The sequence below is a fragment of the Condylura cristata genome, unplaced genomic scaffold (assembly GCF_000260355.1).
Source record: "Condylura cristata isolate star-nosed mole 26May11 unplaced genomic scaffold, ConCri1.0 scaffold00020, whole genome shotgun sequence".
NCBI lineage: Eukaryota > Metazoa > Chordata > Mammalia > Eulipotyphla > Talpidae > Condylura > Condylura cristata.
In genome coordinates this window covers 19,514,292-19,532,468 of record NW_004567121.1, presented here as the reverse complement: position 1 = coordinate 19,532,468, position 18,177 = coordinate 19,514,292, and the positions used below count along the sequence as shown (strand labels likewise).

The following is an 18,177-nucleotide window of genomic DNA, read 5'->3' as shown; positions in this document are numbered from 1 at the left end:
TACTTCGTAGATCTGCCTGTTCTGCTCCCCACTCTGTCTCTGGTGAATCCTCTCACCCTCCTCATCTCTGGCCTGTACCCCAGTTCTCTATGAATAAATAAATCTTTAAAAAAAAAAAGGTTTATTTTATTTATTTATGCATATTAGAACTGGAGTGAGGGCCAGAGGTGCAGGGGGTTAGAGGACTCACCAAAGGCAAAGTGAGGAGCAGAACAAGCAGATCTACTGAAATACACTGCTGAGGGGAGCAGCAGGTGAAATGGGACAGGTCTGCTGAACCCATGTGGGTCAACTCCCTGACTGGGGGTAGAACTCATGCTGCAGTGGCTGGTGATAGCTTGATAGTGCTGAGAATTAACCCCTGAGCCACCAGGGAGACCTTGAGTTGTTTTTAAATCATATGTGCCATTTATATTTTATTTTTCCTCCTCTTTCTCCTTCATGAGTCAAATGATTTCTATAGCTTTCTCATTTCTTCATTTGCACTAAGGTCAAGACATCTGTTTGCCCAATTTCTTAAGATCTGATCATGGACACCTGAAAGCAGGGATTACGTCTTGTATTCTCTAGTATCCCTGGTGCTTACTTAGCACAATGCCTGGTCAGTGGAAGGCTCTCAAAATAATAATATCTTTATTGCATGTGGAAAAAATCCAAATTAAAAAATTAAAGATTTATAACATCTAGATAAAAGAAGAGCTGTAACATTCTTCAATTAGAATATTTTGGGTCACCCTCAAAATAACTGGTCAAAGTGTAAAGGTAGTTTTAGAGTTCCATAATACCAAGCACTTTTCAAAATGGTTGAACCAAATGTTTCCCAGTTTCAATAATAATGAGTTTGCTCATTAGTTTATAACATCCTATTTTATGATATTTGTTCATCGGGTAAACACTGGGGTTTTCAAGTTGTTCTCTTTGCTCTTACTGAGCTATAGATTTTTCCCTGTGATAATTTCATATTGGTTTACCCCAGCAGAAATTTCTTAGTAAATTAGATTACTTTCCTGACTTACAAGTGTAGGAACATCTTCTGCAGTGTAAGACATTTTTATGAGCAAAAAGTTAAAAGAAATGGTAAAGGAACATTCAAGTGCCCTTTCTTTGCAAATGAATGAAGTTCATCCATGGCCACTCTTTGCACAATCTCTTCTATTTAGGGGGCCGCCTCCCTGGTGGCACAAGGGGTTAAGTGTAAGCACTATGAAACTATCTGCAGCCAATGCAGCATGAGTTTAATCTCCAGGCAGAGAGCTGACCCCCATGTTGCATCAGACCTCTCCTGTTTCACCCGCTGCTCCCTTCAGCAGTGTATTCCTTTTTTTTTTTAGCAGTATATTTCAGTAGATCTGCCTGTTCTGCTCCCCACTCTGTCTCTGATGCTCTGATGAACCTCCTGCACCTCTGGCCTACAGCCCAGCTCTTGTATCATAAATAAAAAAATACGTTTTAAAAAAAGTCTTTAAGTAAGAAAAAGAAAACACGGAACATTAACACCTTTGAAAGTAAAGCACGAAGATCAAGAGATACCTTAGGCACAGCTGTTCCAGTGGCACTCTTTGTATTTCTGGTAGCTGCTGTTTTAAAAGCTGGTGATTGAAGTGATGACTAGTGAACAAATGGAAACAGACCCCAGATGCAACACGGCCTGCTCGACCTTTTCTTTGCAAAGCATTGGCTTGAGACACAAAAGTATCCTCTAGACTTTCCATCCCTTTGCTGGCATCATATCTATTAAGAAAATGTCAAGAAGAGTTATTTTATAAGAAGGTGGCCAAGACTTTATTTAGCATGGGCAGAACAGATGAGTCACCTTATGGCCACAAAAGGACAGTGTATTCTAAGAGATCTGGGATAACTGAATCCCCGGTGGGAACACCTAGCACCGATTTAAAAGTATCAAGTGTCACTATATGTACACTCTTCATTCAAATTAAAAAAAAATTTCTTCATTTTTATTTTTGATAAATAAAACTTGTATATTTTCAGGTGCACATTGTGAAGTTTTGTAATGTATACATTATGAAGTGATTGCCATAGTAATTAACATATCTATCACCTCCCATATTAACTCTTTCTCATTCAAGCACAGGTAAAGTAATATGAGAAAAAGAGAGGAAAATAATTATTTCCAGGGTAAACACTTTAAACTTTTCACTTCTGTTTGACTTAAGATTCGTGGTCCTGGCTGTAGATTCACTCATACATCCATAAACAGTTTTCAGGAAGTATTGTTTTCATATTGTGAACTACAGAGCTTAATAACATGAGCCAATAAAGGAGCATTTTTAGTCCCTCTCTTACATGTCTAAAGGGTAGTACCTTTTTTCTTTCATTTTTCCAGAATCGATGACATAGACAACATCATCAATGGTTATTGATGTCTCAGCAATGTTGGTGGAAATTATAATCTTGGTTACACCTACAGGAGGTTTTACAAACACTGCCTGCTGCTCTTCACTGGATAAAGACGAATGAAGTGGGTGAACGACACACCTGCAAGGAAATCACAGCACATTAAGTGTTCTAATACGTAACACTGAAATTGGCTACAGGGGGAGAATTCTATTAAAATCACTGATGGTACACCAAGTATGTGAAACTTCTCCATAAACTGTCCTCAGGACCCAGCTTTTCGAAGGTTCATTCTGATGCCTATAAAACATCTACTCAGTTCTGTGAACTAAAAACCTTGCATCAACTTGGGGAAAAGAGTAGATTGCAATTTGGCAGTAAGTAATCAAGAGATATAAATAATCAATATTCTACAAATGTAAACCCTCAAGCACACTAAATAACACAGAATCATTTTCTCCCAGACTTTAAGTCCAGAAAGAGGCAGGCAGGATACTGACTTAAGTTAAGAAACTATATTCTTATATTTCTAAGGAGTGTTAATCTATCAAGTAATTTTTGCCTTAGACTTGAAGACACATTGTTGAAAATTCTTTTTTTCTCAATATGGTAACATTTCTTTGATGTTACTAATACTGGCTTCTCCTGTCTTCTGTATCTGACAACTGAAATGACATACAAGTTAGATGAGTCATTACACTAAAGGAGGGGAAATATTTTTATTTAATGGAATGGAAAAAATTGACTCCTGGAGCAAGCAGGTTTGTCTGTTTCCAGCTGGCATAAACAAACATATTCTTGAGGTGTGACACCAGGATCTAAAGAGGGTGATAAGCGTCAGAGGCCTTTCTGGCAATTCATCTTCACATGTAACTGCAGTGAATGTTAAGGATATAGAAAGCAAGTAACTTACCTATTACTGCGTCTGTTGTTGAAAAGAGAATTAGACTGAAGTTGTTCATAAAGCATTTTGATTTCTGCAAGTCCTGGTAAAAATACAAGTATAGCACCTAGGAAGAGAAAAAGAATCACTCTTAAAGATGGAAAAAGGAAAATCTAATAAAGATTATAAAGCTCTTTTAAACCAAAACATGTAATAACTTGAGAATTTTTCATTGTCAACTTTCTTCTCTTTGTAAAGTCTCCAATGAATAGCCAACTGTTTTTAGTGTTTTCTAATTTAATAATTATAAAATAAGTACTCATATTTTTCAAGCTTTCAACAGGAAAAACTCAAGTGTGGGGGAAAAAATAATGCCTTAAGTAATACAAGAGTCATCAGCAAAGCATTTCAAGGGACTTTAGACATACTTCTTCAGTCCCCTGGCCTCTGACATTTTGTTTCCAGAGGAAGAGTCACCTTCTAATCGTATAGAACAGGAAGACTCTTCTAGCTGTAGGTAAATAAAATCCATAAACATTTTACTTGATAGAAGAGATTATAATTGGCTGGCCAACTGGTGATATAAATCCAAATATATAAAAAGAGAAAAATTAAAAAAAATAAAACAAATTCATAAATATCTTGAAGAAGCGTTAACTAGCCATGCCATCCACATTAATGGTTTGCGGACCATAAGGCTTTATTCACTAGCCTCATCCCTGGTGCCACAAATACATATTAGGTGCCTATGTCAGTCAGCTCTGTGCAAGGTATAATGGGATATATTTGTCACAGTATTCTCACCACTAAATAAATAAGGAGTCTAAATTATTACAAAAATGGAACTGTGTGTGACATAAGAAGAGCAAAAATATATTTCTTGTGTTTTTAATACTTCATAGTATGTAACTTTTCATGTACATTATCTCATCTGATCCCACACACATCCACAGAGTTTGTCAGTACTCTTACAAATGACCTCCTACCTCGGCCAGGTCACAGAATGACCAGGATGAGGAACTTGGATATAAACTGAGGGTTTCTAGCACAAGATCTATGCTCTTTATACTCCATATCTTGCAGCCCTTTCTATTAAAACACCACTCATTTTGAGTGGTAAAATTATATATGGGAATTATATATATGTGGAAACTATTTTTTTTAAGATTTATTTTATTTATTTATGCATATAAGAGCTGGGGTGTAGGCTAGAGGTGTGGTGGCTTGGGGGCAGTGAGAAGATTCACCAGAGACACAGTGGGGAGCAAATTAGCTGAAAACACACTGCTAAGGGGAGCAGCAGGCAAGACAGGAGAGGTCTGCTGTGCCACATAGGTCAGCTACCTGGCCGGGGATCGAACTCGTGCTGCAGTGGCTGCCAATAACTTCACTGTGCTGAGACTTAATCCCCTGTGCCACCAGGGAGGCCTGGAAACAAATTTTTGTCCAAATTTGACGTGCCTTCTGACTTGCTCTGCCTTCATGGCTTGACCATCTGCCTTGACCATCAGGGGATATCTTTAATACCCACAAATACGAATACTTCCTAATCACTACGTCTACTCTGCTGTGATTTTAGGGACTTTTCTAGCATTCCTTTTTGGCTGTTATACTTGCTTTTTTTTTCAACAACAGGCTTTTCCTTTGGGATGGAACAGGATATTAAATCCAGTGATAATGCATTAGCCAACAATGGCTCCCTGCCAAGAGCTAAAGAAAAAGCACTTCAAGCATTTTCTGCAGCACACATCTCTGTAGAAAAACTGAGAAGTCTAAGCAGAGGAAGGCAGCTCTCTCATTTCTTTAAGTATGGGCAGAATGAATGCATAATACAGTTTATTTGACTTATTATCCCACTTACTGATGAACCTCCACTGGCTGCACTTATCCCTGAAACAAATACTCACTCTGAACCTAAATATTCCAGCCGATGAATACAGAGGTCCAGAAGGATCATGAGCTTACATTCTATTGAAAAAAACGCTCAGTAAGCAGGACTGTAATTTTAGGTAGCAGTAAGTACTATAATGGAAATCATTTTGGATATTGTGACAGGGTAAGAGAGGGTAAGGCAACAGTTAGGGTGGTCAGAGAAGACTTCCTGAAGAGAAGACATTTGGTATTGAAGGATTCAGCCATAAGATCTGAGGATAAGAGATCCTAAGTGTGAGCTTAAGAAGGCCACCCAGAAGGCCTGGAAGATAGGGAGTAAAGGGGAAGAAATGACTGCTCTGTGCTAAGTTAGCAGTAGGACGGTGATTGTAACCATGATGACGATGGATGAATCCAACTGTACGTGATCATTATGGGGGGTCATATCTACTGGGCATATATATGGGTTCTTTTAATCCTCAAGATAACTTTATGGAAAGGGATTTATTATTGTCTTCATTTTACAAACAAAGAAACTGAGGCACAGAAAAGATAAAGATTTTATCAAAGGTTTCACAGTTGCTGAGTGGCAGAGCTGGGGAACTTATCAGCAACAAAGCCTGTTCTCTTAACCCCACTTTACTGTGGCTCCATGTGCCAGTCTCCAGGTGACTTAAACACTCATTATTAGGCTCCATTTAACCAAGGACTGAACATTTATGTATTTTTATTTTTTAAATATTTATACTTTTACTTATTTATGCATACAAGAACTGGGGTGTAGGGCAGAGGTGTGGGGGGTGAGAGATTCACCAGAAACAGAGTGGAGAGCAGAACATGCAGATCTACTAAAATACACTGCTGAGGGGAGCAGTGGGAAAGACAGGAGAGGTCTGCTGCCCCATGCAGGTCAGCTCCCTGGCCACACATGGAACTCATGCTTCATGGCTGGTGATAGCTTGATAGTGCTGAGACTATAACTCCTGCGCCACCCAGAACTGAGCATTTAATATGTGAATCATCTAGGCCTTCTTTTTGGCTTTCTTCTTTTTGGACTTTGCAAATTGTTAACATCTCTGCTCCGAGTGATTCTCAAAAAGTTGAGGTAAAATTTCCCTCTGCAAAGTATGCAAGCAACTGGGTAAAAAGGTAAGGAAATGAGGGAAAACTCCAGGAGGCTGTCATCTTAGTGCTCATTATCTCAGTAAGTAAGCTCCCATCCCTCTTGCCATCTTTCACACAGATGAAGGCAGGAAGCAGTTACCTGGAGGGTAGGAGTGTTTTCCATCCACAATCCACTCCAATAAGGCCTCTATTAATTCAAGATTAACCTTCTCAAAATCCATGACAGACATTGTTTTGATGACTGACTTGCTAACCCCTGAAACAAAGGTAAAAATCAGAATAATTACACATATGGAATCCAACCTGCCTGTGAATAAGGTTAATGTCTTTATTTGATTTTATAACACATTTACATTAATGCACCAAAATGAAGTTTTTTCTTTCAGTCTCTCAGAAAACACAGCACACTATAAATACTATCTGCTTGAAAAATGACCCAGAGATATCTGCCTTTGTTAGAAAGACACTTACCAGCCACTTTTAACATTCCTTATTTCTTCCCCTTATATTCATTACACACATATTGACAGTTTATGTTCTAGAAACAAAATTCAAAGTCAAATACATTTTAGAGACCCCTTCCAGATTCAATCAAACCATGAGTCAGACCAGGAGAAGTCTGGGTAACAGTAACCCCTGGAAATCAAGGGGTAGTGACCACAGTTGTCACTGTACCTCTACAACAGTGACTTTGTTTTTCAAAGAAGGTTTTGTTTTATGTTTCTTGGAGTACTATTTTTTTTTTTAAAAGATTTATTTTTGCACACAAGAACTGGAGGATAGGCCAGAGATACAGAGGTGAGAAGACCCACTAGAGACAGAGTGAAGAGCAAGATAGGCAGATCCACTGAAATACACTGTTGAGGGGAGCAGCAGGTGTGGGAGGAGAGGTCTGCTTGCTGTGCCATGTGGGTCAGCTCCCTGGCCGGGGATTGAACCCATGCTGCAGTGGCTGTGACAGCTTCACAGTGCTGTGCGTTAACCTGCCGTACCACTAGGGAGGGTCCTACAACAGTGACTCTTTAGGCTTCTTTGAAAAAATAATACAAATATAAATCTTCCCTGAAAAATACATGTGATTTTAATGGCTTCACAGCACCCCTGAGGTCTATCCAAAGACCCTCAATGTAACACAACTCAGGCCCAGTAAAAGATACATTTTTGGGACCCTGCCTGGTGGTGCCACAGCACTATGAAGCAATCCACAGCCACTACAGCATGAGTTCGATCCCCTGCTAGGGAGGTGACCCACATGGTGTGGCAGACCTCTCCTTATCTGCCCGCTGCTCCCCTCAGCAGTGTATTTCAGTACATCTCCCTGTTCTGCTCCCCACTCTGTCTCAGGTGAATCCTCTCAGTGGCCTGTACCCCAGTTCTGTATGCATAAATAAATAAATCTTTTAAAAAAAAGATACATGTTGGGGTTATCAGATAAGCCTCAGCTCACTTAAAAACAAATAACATTCTTTTCTTTAGCCATAAAACATAAACCGGTTGTAGTTATTTTATACTGACATATCATTGGAAATTTAATGTCTAATTAAATGCTACAAATTTTCTCTGAAGAGCACATTTTCAGTCTTTTCGGCACATGCACTTATTCCAATTCATCACTGAACCTTGCGAGAAGGCTCCTGCTGAGCAGTGATGCAGGCTTACAATTTCCTGTTCTGTGTGGCTCACAGTCATACAATATGCTTTATTTTAATCTCTCCATACTCAACTACAATTTTATTTACTTACTTTTTTGGTATTCTTATTCATCCTTTCATTCAGTAATTTATTCTTTTAATTGTGGTGACATCTAGGTTCTCCCCACCACTAGAACTTTTTCCTAACAAACAAGGATGAGGCAGAAAAACAAATAACATTCTTAAGGAGACTAACTCTCTAAAGACTGTTCCCCTTTCTTCTTCAGTCCTCCCAGGGGCCCATCACCCTAAGTACAGTTTAACCAAATCAAATAAATGTAATTGGGAGCAAGGCCAATCCTACACTGTCCAAAAATGAAAGGAAGAAACAAGCTACACAAACAAGGGTATGGTTGGAGTGGGAGGCAGGACAAGAATGGCTTTTACTTGCCAAGATTCCAAATAGTCATTTCAAAAAGGAAAGAGGACCAGCTAATTGAAGAAAAGATGAGAAATAAAATATACTTTATTTTACTTTTTAAATACTCAGCAGTTGTTACTAATCAGTATACACTTTAAAAGGCTCATTATCTTTTTTTAAAGCTAGAAAAGTTTAAGAATTGAGCTAGGAAATTTTTTTATTTTCTGAAAAGTAAAGAGCACTGAGATCCAGGAGACCAAGTGCTTCCTCACAGGGAAAGAAGGCTTCCAGGAGCTAAGAGGTTAATCAGCCCAGCATCGCACAGTAGCTAGTGGCAGAATCAGGTCTCTAGACCTCAAATTCTCCCTTCTTTTTCCTTGGAAAGGAGTCCATAGAGGAGCTTTCTGGACTTCAGTAGCTTCTATCCCTGAAATTAGAAAAGCTTGGCTTACATACAGTTATAACTCTTTAAATGTAACCCTGAAATTTCAAGAGAAACTAAGGGATTTTCCTGTTCCACAGTTTAACAGAATCAGGAAAAAGGAACTGTCAGCTAGTATGATACAGAGAAAGAACATAAGAACATCAACAGCTGAGTCAGACATATTTTAATTGGACTCACAACTCTGCATTATGCTGTGGACTCCCACTTTCAGATAGGAAAATCAGGTATACAGATGATAGGAGCGTGCTCAAGATCATAGAGCTGATTTTATGAGAGCCTTGGGAGTCGAACCCAGGTCTGTAAGATACAGGTCCATGCGCTTAACTTTACTATGTTGGGAAGACTAGGTTTTCCCATCCAGATTGGGAAGACAATCTTCCCAGGAAGGAGGAAAGAACGCCCCTGCCTCTTGTAGTGTAGAAGCAGTAGTAGGAGTTGAGCTCTTGCTCGTGGCAAGATAAGTACTTCTGGGGGGGGTTGGAAGGACTAAAAAGACCTGGAGTGGCAGTCCAGGGAAAAGAGCAGAAAAGGCAGTGCAAAACTGCCTCTGGCCTAGGTTGCAGGAAGAAAGCAAAAGAGGAGGTAACCTTGGTTTTTTCCAGGGGTCAGCCCAGTCAGCCCAGTTTATGTGTATAGAAGACTAGACGGGACTGAAGAGCATGCTGCTCATGGGGTCTGGAATGGAGAAGGAAACACCTGGCACCATGTATGAAGAGGCTCAGCATAGAGTGGACCCTCACACTAGACCATCTAAACAGCCATGAATAAACTCCAACAAGTAGTGAAATATTGAGGTTGTTATGGGATCTTTATTGTCAATCATCTCCCCACAAAATGACTGACTTACTCAAAGGGAATAAATGGCAACTACACAGGGGCAAGCCTACCAGACGTCATTCACCTTAACCAAGTGACCAAGTTAATGTGACCAGTAATGTGACAAGCCAACATTTTGTGCCTCCTGACAGGATGCACTGAGGAGTCTCCATAGTTTCTATTTCTATGGTTTTCTAGCCAACAGCACATAACCTAACTTTAATCATTGGGACACATTTGACAAGCTCAAATGGAGGAACAGTTCAAAATAATTGGTCTGAGCTCTTTAAAAATGCCAAGATCATAAAGACAAAGGCTAAAGAACTAATCCAGATCAAAGAAAACTAAAGAGCATGGCAAATGAATGCAATACATATTGCAGGTCAGGAAAAACAGCAATATAGGACATAATTGGGATAACCAGCAAAGTTAGTGTGCACACCGTGGATTAAATAATAGTATTGCATCACTGTCAATTGTTTTCATTTTGACCATGTACTATTGAAATATAAAGTAATGGCTTTGTTCTTAGAAAATATATACTAAATGAAGTGCTACAGGTTAAGGACATCATAGCTGGAATTTTCACTCAAAAGATTCAGGAAATATCTGTATACATACAGAACAAGTGACAAGCAAAGGAAGCAAAATATTAACAAACAATTGGCAAACTGGTGTAAAGGATATATGAAAATTCATTGCATAGTCTTACAAATGTCTCTGTAAATTTGAATCATAACAAAATAAAAGGTTGCAAATGACTTAAAAACATATTTTACTATATCACATTTCTTTATGCACAGAAATAAACCCACTGGTAGCTATAATAACTACAGTCTCTATGTGATAGAACTGCTACTTTCTAGATTTAAGGTTGCGCTGATGAATTTAAAACAAAGCAGCTATGAAACAAGAACCATATTTTTTCTTCAGGATCATGGTGGGGAAAATCCTTGAAGTCTCTGGCATGGCTATGTTTCCTAGGAATGATGCACATTACCTTTATAGCGGGCCAGGAGCTGCTTAAAATCTAACTGTTGATCTGGCACTGCATCCTTGGCAGAATCCTGGTCCTGGAGGTGAAGGGAGAGCCGCAGGTCCTCCTCCACTTCTTCAAAGGCCGTTCGGCTGCGCCTTGCTTTAAGCTTTTCCTTTGCCATCTGTTTTATGGAGCGCATGTACGGGCTCCCATCCTGTAGCACGTATCTGAGGGAGGGAAACAAAGGAGTGTGTGTAGGGTCTGCTGGAGGGAGGCACATTCACCTATTGCATGTGCCCGATCAGCACATGGTGGCCTGTTTCGACCCAATTCATGAGTGCTTCTTCTCAGTCCAGGATTCCACTGGCTGTGCCTGATTTCTGGTGGGGAAGACACTGGAATGCTTTCGGCACTGCTTGACTTAAAAGACAGGAGATCAGGTAAGACCTTGGGGAAAGATTCTACCCATTAAAAGTGGCATGGGTGTTCAGAAAATTTATTCAAATTGTACTTCAGTACTATCCCTTTTTTATTTTCTTCTTTGGTAATTTTATTCACTTCCATAGCTTCAACTATAATTCCCAGGCAACTGACTATGCTTAAAACACTTCAAAACTCTGACTTACTATTTGGAATAATGACTAAAATTGAGATACGAAGATCTGTCTTTGAATTCTGTATCTGCCACTAAATCAACCTGCTGTGTGGACTTATATATATATACACACATATATATATATGTTTCATTTTTGCATTGAAGAACTAGGGTGTAGGCCAGAGGTGCAGGGTGTGAGAGGGTTTACCAGAGACAGAATGGGCAGCAGAACAAGTACTGACTGAAGTACACTGCCGAAGGGAGCAGCGGGTAAGACAGGAGAGGTCTGCTGCGCTGTGTGGGTCAGCTCCTGGGCTGGGGATCGAACCTAGACCACAGCAGTAACAGCGCTGACACTTAGCCAACTCTTAGGCCTCAGGGAGGCCCCATGGAACTTTGAACAAATCATTTCATGTATTGAGAGAACTGACCTTAATAAGAAATTAGAAACTATTTTCCTTGAACCTTAAAGGTTTCTCAGTCTCAGCAGAGGGTCTGGGATAAGAGCACAGTTGGTAAGTGGGAAACCCTGTCCTCCCCTCTATCTTTTCCAACCAGGTCGCTTTTCCTTTAGCTTTCATTTCTTTATAATTTCTTGTAAGATTTCAGTTAAAGTCAGTAAATAATTGTAGCTTAAAATAGTTTCAAAGTCTATAATTTTGATTCCCTCCAATCTCTTCCCTCCATCTAATGCCACAATCTCCTTTCACAGTCAACATTTGCTTGTTTAACATTTACTGAATTTTTACTCTGAGCAAGTAAATATGGAGGTATGTGGGTGATTTGGTACATAAAATGAATATTCCTTCAAGTTTGAAATGACAAATTAGTAGGGGTAGATAAACCAAACAACTTATCATACTGTCAGATACATGGAAACAGATGTCATTAGAAGCACCAGAAAGTACTTTAAGACATCTAATAAAGGAATGTTTAATCTCAAATGAAAGAAAATAGGAAACTTCATGGAGGAAACATTTGAGTTGGCTGCTCCCAACTTAACGTACTTGCAAAATACTTAGAACTGTACTTAGAACTGTGTTTCGTACATAGTAAATGCTTTAGAGATGCTAACTACCATTATCATTCCTCATTCCACCCTCAAGGAGTATGCAGTGTTAAGATGTCTATAGAATTTCAGGACTACACAGAAGATGGTAGTATCAATGGATACAAACAGATTTCTCTCCTTTGAAAGCTGAGTTTCTTCCTGCCTTTTTTTTTTTTTTTAAAGATTTATTTATTTGTTCATACAGAACTGGGGTACAGGCCAGAGGCTCAGGGGCGGCGAGAGGCTTCACCAGAGACAGAGTGGGGAGCAGAACAGGCAGATCTACGAAGTACACTGCTGAGGGGAGCAGCGGGCGGGTCAGGAGAGGTCTGCCTCGCCATGTGGTCACCTCCGAGGCAGGCGGGAATCGAACTCATGCGGAAGCGGCTTTAGATTCTCAGTGTTGTGCTTTAACCCGCTGCACCACCAGGGAGGGCCTCTTCCTGCTTTTTGACCTGAATTTCTTCTGGCTATTAAACTCTTCCTGTGCTCTCTGAGACTCATGTGATTTCAGCTATCACCTCTGTGTCTGTCAAGAAGCCCAGACCAGTGTTTTCATCTTTTTCTTTCTTTCTTTTTTTTTTTAAGATTTATGTATTTATGCATACAAGAACTGGAATACAGGCCAGAGATAAGGGGTGGGGGTAAGAGGATTCACCAGAGACAGAGTAGGGGGCAGAACAGGCAGACTGACAAAAATACACTGCTGAGGGGAGCAGCAGGCAGGTCTGCTGTGCCATGTGGGTCAGCTTCCAGGTTGAGAATCGATTTGGTGCTGCAGTGGCTGCAGATAGCTTCACAGTGCTGCAATTTGACCAGCTGCGCCAACAGGGAAGACCCTAACCTCATATTCAGAATGAAATGTTTGGCCCCTTAAATTCAACACAGCAATTTTCTCCTTCTCCTTGTTCCTTCCATTCTTAATAAGATTCCTTCCCAATTCTATATTTATTTAATGATACAGTAGTTTCGAGCTCAAACCTTTAATCTTTAGTGTGCAGTAAGCATACTTAGGGAGTTTATTAAAATTACTATTTTCAGGGCTCTATTCCACTTCCACTGAATATGACTCTCAGGGGAAATCATCTTTTAACTAATTAACCTATCTTTATCCTCTTTTTCAAACTCATTGCCTCCAGAATTATCTTAAAACACAGAATTAATTATATCCCTCTTCTTCTTAAAAACTTTCATTGGCTCCCTACTACCTTCATTATGTGGACATGCGAGGCCTCCCTCACACAAGACATCAGCCTCCACTTGGTTTCCTTTACATTTATTCCACACAAAGCTCAGTACTACTAAGCTAAGGACTGTTTCTCGATCATGCCGTACTATTACTGTCTTTATTCCTTTCTCCTCTTCCTCACCTTGACACAGAGGTGTAAGCTGAAATCACATGAGTCTCAGAGAGCACAGGAAGAGTTTAATAGCCAGAAGAAATAGGATAATGTGCAAATATAAAACCCTGGGGAATCTTCAAGGTCAAAAAGTAGGAAGAAACTCGGCTTTCAAAGGAAAGAAATCTGTTTGCATCCATTGACACTACCAACTTCTACGTAGTCTTGAAATTCTGTAGACATCTTAACACTATATTACTGCATACTCCTTGAGGTAGAATGATAAAGGTAGTTAGCATCTATAAAGCATTTACTATGTACTAAGCACAGTTCTAAGTTTTCTGTAAGTATGTTGAGCTGGGAGCATCCAACTCAAATGCTTCCAAGTAGTAGTTAATTAATCTCATAACACTGTGAAGCAGCTACTACTAATATAACCGTCTTATGTAAGATGAACCTGAGTCACAGAGAGGTTAAGCTACTGATGAATGTTTTAGGTTATTAAGTCGAAAGATCTAAGCAATTTACAGATTCAGTATTTTTTTTTGAGTTAATTCTTGTCTTTTATTGAGAATGTTATTTATAAGTAACTTAATTTCAAACATTAAATTTACAGTTGAGATAGTTTCCTAATTAATAATAAATTATATTGAGTTAGCAATTCATTTCCACTGAAAGCAGAACATAATTATGCCCTGTACTAGCCATTTGACAGTATGTAGGACAGTTACCTTTTTTAAAAAAAGAATAGGGCTGCTTTCAGCCATTGGAGTGGGCAGGTTTTGGAGTGCTATGGAAATATTTCACATTCCTACATTCCTTATTTTCCTTCCCTAACCATTTCTTATTTTCCTTCCCTAACATGAAATGATAGATTACTCTTGTTGAAATGACACAGAACGAAAGAACATGTTCTGGAATGACTGGCATTCAAACAAAAAATTGTACCCTAGAAACGTTGAGAATCAGTATTTTTTTAAAAAATGTTAAATTCTCCATATACTTCCTTACTTCTTAGAGCAGTTTTAGGTTCAAAGCGATATGAGTAAAAGGTATAGTGGTTCCCATATCACCCCTTGACCAAACTCAAGCACAGTCTCTGGCATTGCCAGCACCTCCCACCACAACTGAACATTTGTTGCATCTGCTGAACCCACATCAACACATATTATCATCCAAAGTCCAGAGCTTATATTAGGGCTCCAAAGTCAGTACTCCTAATAAATAATATGGCCTGTGAATTGCAAGTAATTTTTGTAATAAATATTTGCTGAAAGGGAGAAACATAGAGAAAAAAATTAATACATTTATTAGTGTCTCAGCTCAACTAGGTAAGACATAACTCTGTTTTTAAGACTTTCATTGACCTATTGCTGTAACTAATATCTTCCTTACCTTGTCACAGCAATTGCATCTTCCAGAAAAAACTGATCAACAGGAAATGTACGACCTAGAAAAACAAGAAAATAGAAGTCTCAGAATACCAATTTGATTATCTGGAAATAGATTGTCTATATAAAATTCTTCTAAAACAAAGCTTAGTATAGTAAGGTCCTATTTGTTTTACAGTCTTAAAAGTATGGAAAAAAAAAGGTTTTGATAGCAACTGGAAGAGGGATATTCTATTAGCAAAACAAATAGATGCATATTGGTGGATTAATTGCCCATAAGACTTTTTTTACTCCTCTTTTTTTAAACAGTGTTAAACATTTCCCACCCTCTCCTCTTCTCTCATAGGGACTCTAAACATTCAACAATTATATTCTCGATTACAGACATAATCTCTTCTTTAAATCTATTGTCAATACTCTCCACAGCTAGAACAAATAGCACTATCATTCATCAGTCAGTGCTTCCAAATTACTCCTAGGCAAACAATAAGAGAAGAATAAATCAAAGCCCAGGGTGATCAGTTATTTCCACAATGACACTGCAAACACCAAGTGAACATACAGATGATGCAACTTTCCTTTCTCTCAGAGTGAACCAGTATCTATAAATTTGCTGAATCCAGCAATGAAGACATGCTACACTACATATTACTTCCCTCTTTATGATACATATCACTTCCCTCTTTATGACAAATCACCACTATAAACTAATATTTTGATGGTAATTACATAAGGTGGAATGCTAGAAAGACTATACTTTTTCAAAAGCACATAAATAATTGAAATCTCCCAGCAAATGAATTTTACCTTTTGTGAAGATTTTATATGGTTACAATTTTGATAAAAACTAATCACCGGCCCTCCCTGGTGGCGCAGCAGGTTAAAGCACAGCACTAAGAAGCTTAAGCTACTTCCACATGAGTTCGATTGCCGCCTGTCCCAGAGGAGATCCACATGGCGAGGCAGACCTCTCCTGACCCGCCCAATGCTCCCCTCAGCAGTGTACTTCATTGATCTGCCTGTTCTACTCCCCGTTCTGTCTCTGGTGAATTCTCTCACCCTCCGCATCTCTGGCCTATACCCCAGTTCTATATGAATAAATAAATCTTAAAAAAAAAAACACACAACAACTAATCACCTCTTGTCTAGAAAGAGGTATAAAGACCTACTAATTTATGTCTCAGATGACCTTTAAAACATTTATTTTTGTATAAGAATAATATGTATTTAATGATATATTTTAATTACCTGGTATAGTAATAATTGGGCAGGAATTGAAATATTCTGAAAAGAGCTCAGCATTTAAAGTTGCACTCATTAGAATAACTTGAAGAGTTGGCTTCTGTATCACAATGTCCTTCAAAACCAGAAGCAAGAAGTCACTAGAGAAAAATAAAAGAAACATCTGAGAATCAAATGAATCCAGCACATGAAAATTAACAGCTGTTGATATATTTTAAATAATGAAAATATAAGATCTATGTGACAAAAATTGTAACACAGAAAGATGTGTTCCTAGATCTGAGACTTGGTTCTCCTCCAAATAAACTTAATTCAGTAGTACTAAAACCGTCAATATGAATTATCATTGATGACTCTAGATTTGGTATTAACATACACATACAGAGCTATATACAAAGACTTTCATCAGAGCCTTGGTTGTAATGGTAAAGTACAGGAAATGATTAAATATCCACCAACCAAGAAGTGGTTTATTATAAAAATATAATCTATTCTATGAAAAAACAGATGACATAAGGGAAAAGGTAGAACACTAGATATGGTCATGAAATCACCTCTAGGACATATTATTAGTGAACAACAACAGCAAAAACAGGGCCTCCCTGGTGGCTTAAGGGGTTTTGATGTGGCACTAGGAAGCTGTCCACAGCCACTGCAGCATGAGTTCGATCCCTGGCCAGGGAGCTGACCCACATGGCACAGCAAACATCTCCTGTCTCGCCTGCTGCTCCCCTCAGCAGTGTATTTCAGTCCAAGTGCCTGTTCTGTTCCCTCTCTGTCTCTGGTGAATCCTCTCACCACCCCACCCCACACCTCTGGCCAATACCCCAGCTCTTATGTGCATACATAAAATCTTTTTAAGGAATACAACAAATTGTAGGCTATGTTCTGTAGAGCTGCAATATCCTAATATCCCTGCTTCAGTCCAAGCATGCTGCAATCTATTCTCAATTACTGCAAACAATAATTCTGTTCAAACATAAATTTTACCGTGTCACTATTGCTCATCATAGTCCAGTGACACAGTGAAGTCCTCACTGCCACAGCCCAACGTGCCACTGCCTGCACCCCACCACTCTTTTCCTGCTGCTCCTGCGGACTCAGCCACACTGTCTTCGCTGTTTAATTTGCCCACAGAGGTTTTCCCAGGCGTTCATATGGGTAGTTCCTTCCCTTCCTTTTAAATCTTCACTCAGAAATACCTTTTCAGCCTGGCTTTCCCTGATCACCTTACTTAAACATTCATCTGCTCTCCTCCCTTGTACTTCACATCACCCCTTCTCTTCTCAGCACTCAATATACTCTGCATTTTACTCATTTATCTTGCTTATTGTCAGGCTCACCCATTAGAGTATTACCTCTCCGAGGACAGAGATTTTGGTTACTACTTCAGTAATCTAGAACAATGCCTGGGATATAGTAGTCTGTGACTCTTCAATGAATGTATTTTTTCTGTAAAGATGAGAGTTCAGGAAACAAAAGTACCTACTTTTAAAAAATATTAATTTATTTATGCACATAAAAACTGTAATGTAAGCAGAGGTGTGGGTAGTGGGGGTAACAGGATTCACCAGAGTGGGGGGCAGAACAGGCAGATCCACTGACATACACTGCTGAGGGGAGCGGCAGATAAGGCAGGAGAGGTCTGCTGAGCCACGTGGATCAGCTCCCTGGCCAGTTGGGGTTGAACATGTCGCAGTGGCTGGTGACAGGCTGACAGTGCTGTGTCTTCAACCTGTGCCACCAGGGAAACCCAAAAAGTAGCTGTTTCTAATAAAGTAAACATACAAACCAACGTATAGAACGACTTAACAATCTGAACCAGATAGTTACGTCTAGGAAGACACCAAGAATGACTTGGGAATATTAAGGGGAATTTCTACTTTGTTTTATTTAAATTTTAATAAGGACATATTCTTGTAGTACTTAGTTCCTTTTTTTTTAAATTATTAAAAAGTTTATTTTTACATCATTTTGCACATTTTTTTTTCATCTCAATTGTAATCCCCACGGGTTTCCCATCACCAAATC

At 39.1% G+C, this 18,177-nt stretch overlaps 1 protein-coding gene across 2 annotated transcripts in view; it reads right to left on the bottom strand.

Annotated features, from left to right (window-relative positions):
• Positions 1 to 18,177, bottom strand: part of DHX57 (DEAH (Asp-Glu-Ala-Asp/His) box polypeptide 57) — a 57,642-nt gene that overhangs the window by 22,513 nt on the left and 16,952 nt on the right. For both annotated transcript variants that reach the window (XR_001145640.1, XM_004686278.2), the window contains exons 10-16: positions 16,153 to 16,286; positions 14,909 to 14,963; positions 10,549 to 10,754; positions 6,375 to 6,491; positions 3,269 to 3,365; positions 2,323 to 2,496; positions 1,531 to 1,731 (exon numbers count right to left, since the gene is read on the bottom strand). Coding sequence is in view for 1 of the 2 variants with exons in the window: in XM_004686278.2 (XP_004686335.1) it covers positions 1,531 to 1,731; positions 2,323 to 2,496; positions 3,269 to 3,365; positions 6,375 to 6,491; positions 10,549 to 10,754; positions 14,909 to 14,963; positions 16,153 to 16,286 (984 nt within the window). In the remaining variant the exon portion in view is untranslated. The remainder of the gene's footprint in view (positions 1 to 1,530; positions 1,732 to 2,322; positions 2,497 to 3,268; positions 3,366 to 6,374; positions 6,492 to 10,548; positions 10,755 to 14,908; positions 14,964 to 16,152; positions 16,287 to 18,177) is intronic.